This window comes from Phalaenopsis equestris, unplaced genomic scaffold (assembly GCF_001263595.1).
Source record: "Phalaenopsis equestris unplaced genomic scaffold, ASM126359v1 Scaffold231800, whole genome shotgun sequence".
Classification (NCBI taxonomy): Eukaryota; Viridiplantae; Streptophyta; class Magnoliopsida; order Asparagales; family Orchidaceae; genus Phalaenopsis; species Phalaenopsis equestris.
The window spans coordinates 108,409-112,197 of record NW_018249769.1 but is presented as its reverse complement, the minus strand read 5'-3'; the positions used below and the strand labels follow the sequence as shown (position 1 = coordinate 112,197).

The following is a 3,789-nucleotide window of genomic DNA, read 5'->3' as shown; positions in this document are numbered from 1 at the left end:
CCCAAAGACCTCTATCAAGGACAGCTGGAAGTAGTACAGAACTTTGAGTTTAAATAATGTCATAAGTAAGACCATAAGTAAAATCATTGTTCACAGGCTTCAGCCTGTCTTACCTCATCTTGTCAGCATCAACCAAGCTGCCTTTGTTAAAGGCAGAAATATTGGGGATAACATTCTTCTGGCTCAAGAACTTCTGCAGGATTTGGAGAAACCTTGCAGAGGGGGAAATGCTATCTTCAAGCTTGATCTGATGAAGGCTTATGATATGGTTAACTGAGATTTCATCATTGAATTTCTGGAGGCTAAAGGCTTTTCTATGGAATGCCACAAGATGATTAAAAGATGGCTTGAGGATAATATTAACTCAATTTTTATAAATGGTAAAGCTCATGGTTTCTTTAAAGCTACCAGAGGGCTTAAAATAGGGGATTCTTTGTCCCCCACCATTTTCATACTGGTTTTGGACTACTTCTCTAGACAGATGGAATGCAAGGAGAATAGGAAAAGCTTCAACTCTTACCACGATAGAGCCAGGATGGACATCAGCCACCTGATCTATGCTGATGACATCCTGCTGTTCACTAGGGCTTCTAAGCCTGCTACCAAGTGTATTATGGAGTGCCTTCAACATTTCCAACAGGTGTCTGGGCTACAGGTAAACAAGGAAATTGTGAGATTCTGATTAGCAAAAAAAAAAGTCTACCAATCAAGCAATGGATGCATCCTTAAACTGGTTTCTCTAGTTTGAGCCTCCCCTTCAAATACTTGGGGATCCATCTTACCAGAGGAAGAACAAAATTGATCCAATTTGATGAGGTTATTGATAAGATAACCTCTACTCTTCAGGGGTAGTCTAACTCCTTTTTGTCCAATGTTGGCAAGATCACCCTATTGAAGAGTATTCTTACCTCTATCCCTTTGTATGCTCTCCAAGTGGCAACAATGAAAAGAAGCACATCTTTGCTGCTGGAAAAAACCTTCAACAGATTTTTGTGGGCTGAGAACAGAAAACAAGTGGCTTGGGCTAGTTAGCAAAAAGTGGCTAAACCATGGGAGGCAGGTGGTTTAGGTTTTAAAGGTTTCCACCAGATGCAACACATTAGCCTGTGTAAGCTGTGGATTAAATTCAGACAAAATGAAAGCTTATGGGCCAATTTCATGCAGGCCAAATACTCTAAGTCTGTACACTCTGGGGAGGTCAATAGGAAGGTGGGAGACTCCAGAATTTGGGCTCAAATGCTTAAGGCCAGAGAAGACATTGATAAGCTGCTAAGATGGGAGTTGGGACAAGGGAATATTAACTTCTGGAAAGACAACTGGTGTGATAATGACTGTTTAGAACCTTTGCAGGATGAAAAGGAGGGTAATTTATTAGTCAAGGACTGTTGGGTTGGCAATGCCTGGTCTGAGGACTTCTTGAGGGGCTTACTGAAGGAGCAGTCTGTCAGCTACATCTCGACTATCCAATTTGACTGAAATAATAAGGACAAACTCAACTGCTGAATAGGACTAGAGATAGCATCTCAAAAGATATCCAGAAGTATCTGTACAGATGGGAAACTTACCAAAGGAATATTTCCTCTCGTCAAAAACACCTCACCCCCTCCATGTTGTTCTTTGCTTGGAGAGTACTTAATAACCTTCTCCCCACTGATGATACTCTGGAACTTAAGGGCCTGAAAGGCCCTTCTAGATGCCATCTATGCAACCTAGATCAGGACACCAGAGATCATCTTTTCTTCAGGTGCAACTTTGCCAAGGAGGTTTGGAGTAGATTAACTTCCCATATGAACATCAACCTGATTAACATTGGGTGGGAAAACATTACTGACTGCACCAAAGACTGGAAAGGGATAAACCTAATGCTAATTCCTTTCGTTGTTGCTTGGTTTATTTGGATGGTTGGAAACATGGCCAAACATGAGAATAGGGATGCCAGTGCTACATGGGTGATGTCTAATTGCTGGGCTTACCTAAACAAGCTAATTCACTGGAGGAAGTTCCCCATGATCCTGCAGACCACTTACATGGGTGCTAATCACACTAAAATTATCAAGGTGAGATGGGAGATACCTCCTTATCCTTTCATTAAAATTAACACTGATGAAAGCTACACAAACAAGAGAGCAGGTATTGGGGGTATTTTCATAGACCACAAAGGGAAGACTTTGTTGTTCTACAAGGCCCCTTACATAGCTGATGATACTTTAGAAACTGAAGCTGCTGCTCTATTTTAGGCTTTAAATTTTGCTAAGAGGAATAATTGGCAGTGGATTGTTGCTGAAGTGGACTCCTCCCTGCTGGTGGAGTTACTTAATTCTAAGATGTCTTCCTCTTGGCATATCAATCAATGGATCCACAGAATTAAAAAGCCCAGCACTGAAAGTAAGATTCATTTTTCATTTGTGTATAATGAAGCTAATAGAACTGCAAATTTCCTAGCTATGGAAGGAGCTAATGCTGATCATCCTGATGTGTCCAAAACCCTCTCTCCCTCCCTAAACTTACTAACTCAGGAAGACAAGCTTCAAATTCCTTACCTCAGAGTGCAAAAATGATTGTTGGGATTGTGTTTTTTGGCCTTGAGCAGTCTTGTCCTATGGCCAAGTTTGTGCCACCTCTTGCTTTTGGGAGCTCAAATGTTTAGTTTTGCTAGGGGGTTGTTTTGTAAATATATATATATATATACAATGTTTTGTTTTCTCACTTCTGTTTTGAGTTAAGTCTGTTTGTGTATGGGTCACCCTTATGAGTGAGTTTTATGTTCATTTTGGTTTTTTTAGATAGGGGACCCTCTCCAAATCTTGTATTTATTTTCTTTTGGATCAACATGCAAGGAGCCGAATAATGCTCCTTTCCCATATATATATATATATATTTATTATTTTTATTTTTATTTTTTTGTATAAGGAGCCAAGCTCCAATTCATTTATAATAAAAAACCAGTTACATAAAGGAGAAGAGGGCCTATAAAAGGAGGTAGCCTCTCAAAATATCAAAAACGAAGCTATCTAATATAGGGAAGAGACAAAAGATCACTGAACAATAGGAAGGCCAGTGGGAGGAATCTTTTTGGCTCACCAATGGGATTTCAGTGTGAAGACCCCTTCTAGCCAGCCAATTGGATGGTTTATTACCTTCTCTATGTATATGAGTGAAAATTATGGAGTAATTCTTCGGCAAAAGATGAATCTCAGAAATCCAGCAGATTAAGTTTCAGGGAATGTCACAAGAACCCTTGATAATCTTGATAAGCAACAAGGAATCAGATTCAACCCACAGCTGGTTAAAGTGTTAAAGTTGCAAGTTAAAGTTGCAAGTTCTGGCAAAATAGAGAGCCCAAAAAATAGCTTGACATTCAGCCTCAAGAGGATCAACAACCATAACAAGATACTGAAAATATAAGATACACCTCCCCTCATGATTTCTGAAGACACCACCAATACTAAGACACCACCAATACTACACCACCAATACTTGCATAATGTGACTTGTAGCTACCATCTGTATTAACTTTTATCCAGCCATACTTGGGAAGAGACCAGAAAATTATCAAGACTTTAGTATTAGAAGGTTTAGAAGAGGGGGCTAGCTCCAATACAGCTCCAAACTTTTTGAGTTTAATCAATTTTTGCACATAGGAAATGCAATTTAGGCCCACTTTCATAGGCTCTAAGGGAGTAGCATCATACTTCAGATGATTTTTAGCCACCAGACAAACCAAGTCACAATATTGGGGATATCTTGAAGTTTTGTACCCCTCCAATCAGACCAGCAATTATAGAAAAC

General features: G+C 39.7%; 1 protein-coding gene across 1 annotated transcript; it reads left to right on the top strand.

The window, feature by feature from the left end:
* The first annotated feature begins 481 nt into the window (after positions 1 to 481).
* Positions 482 to 2,237, top strand: LOC110038167. The gene is made up of 3 exons (XM_020742937.1): positions 482 to 655; positions 1,165 to 1,403; positions 1,508 to 2,237. Exons 1-3 carry the CDS (start codon positions 482 to 484, stop codon positions 2,235 to 2,237), a joined length of 1,143 nt encoding a protein of 380 aa, XP_020598596.1.
* Positions 2,238 to 3,789: the final 1,552 nt, after the last annotated feature.

Coding starts and splice junctions, on each gene's coding strand:
- LOC110038167 (XM_020742937.1), top strand. CDS start 482: ATGGAATGCAAGGAGAATAGGAAAAGCTTCAACTCTTACCACGATAGA. Junction 656..1,164: donor AACAGGTGTCTGGGCTACAG/GTAAACAAGGAA, acceptor AATTTCATGCAG/GCCAAATACTCTAAGTCTGT. Junction 1,404..1,507: donor TGTTGGGTTGGCAATGCCTG/GTCTGAGGACTT, acceptor ACTGCTGAATAG/GACTAGAGATAGCATCTCAA.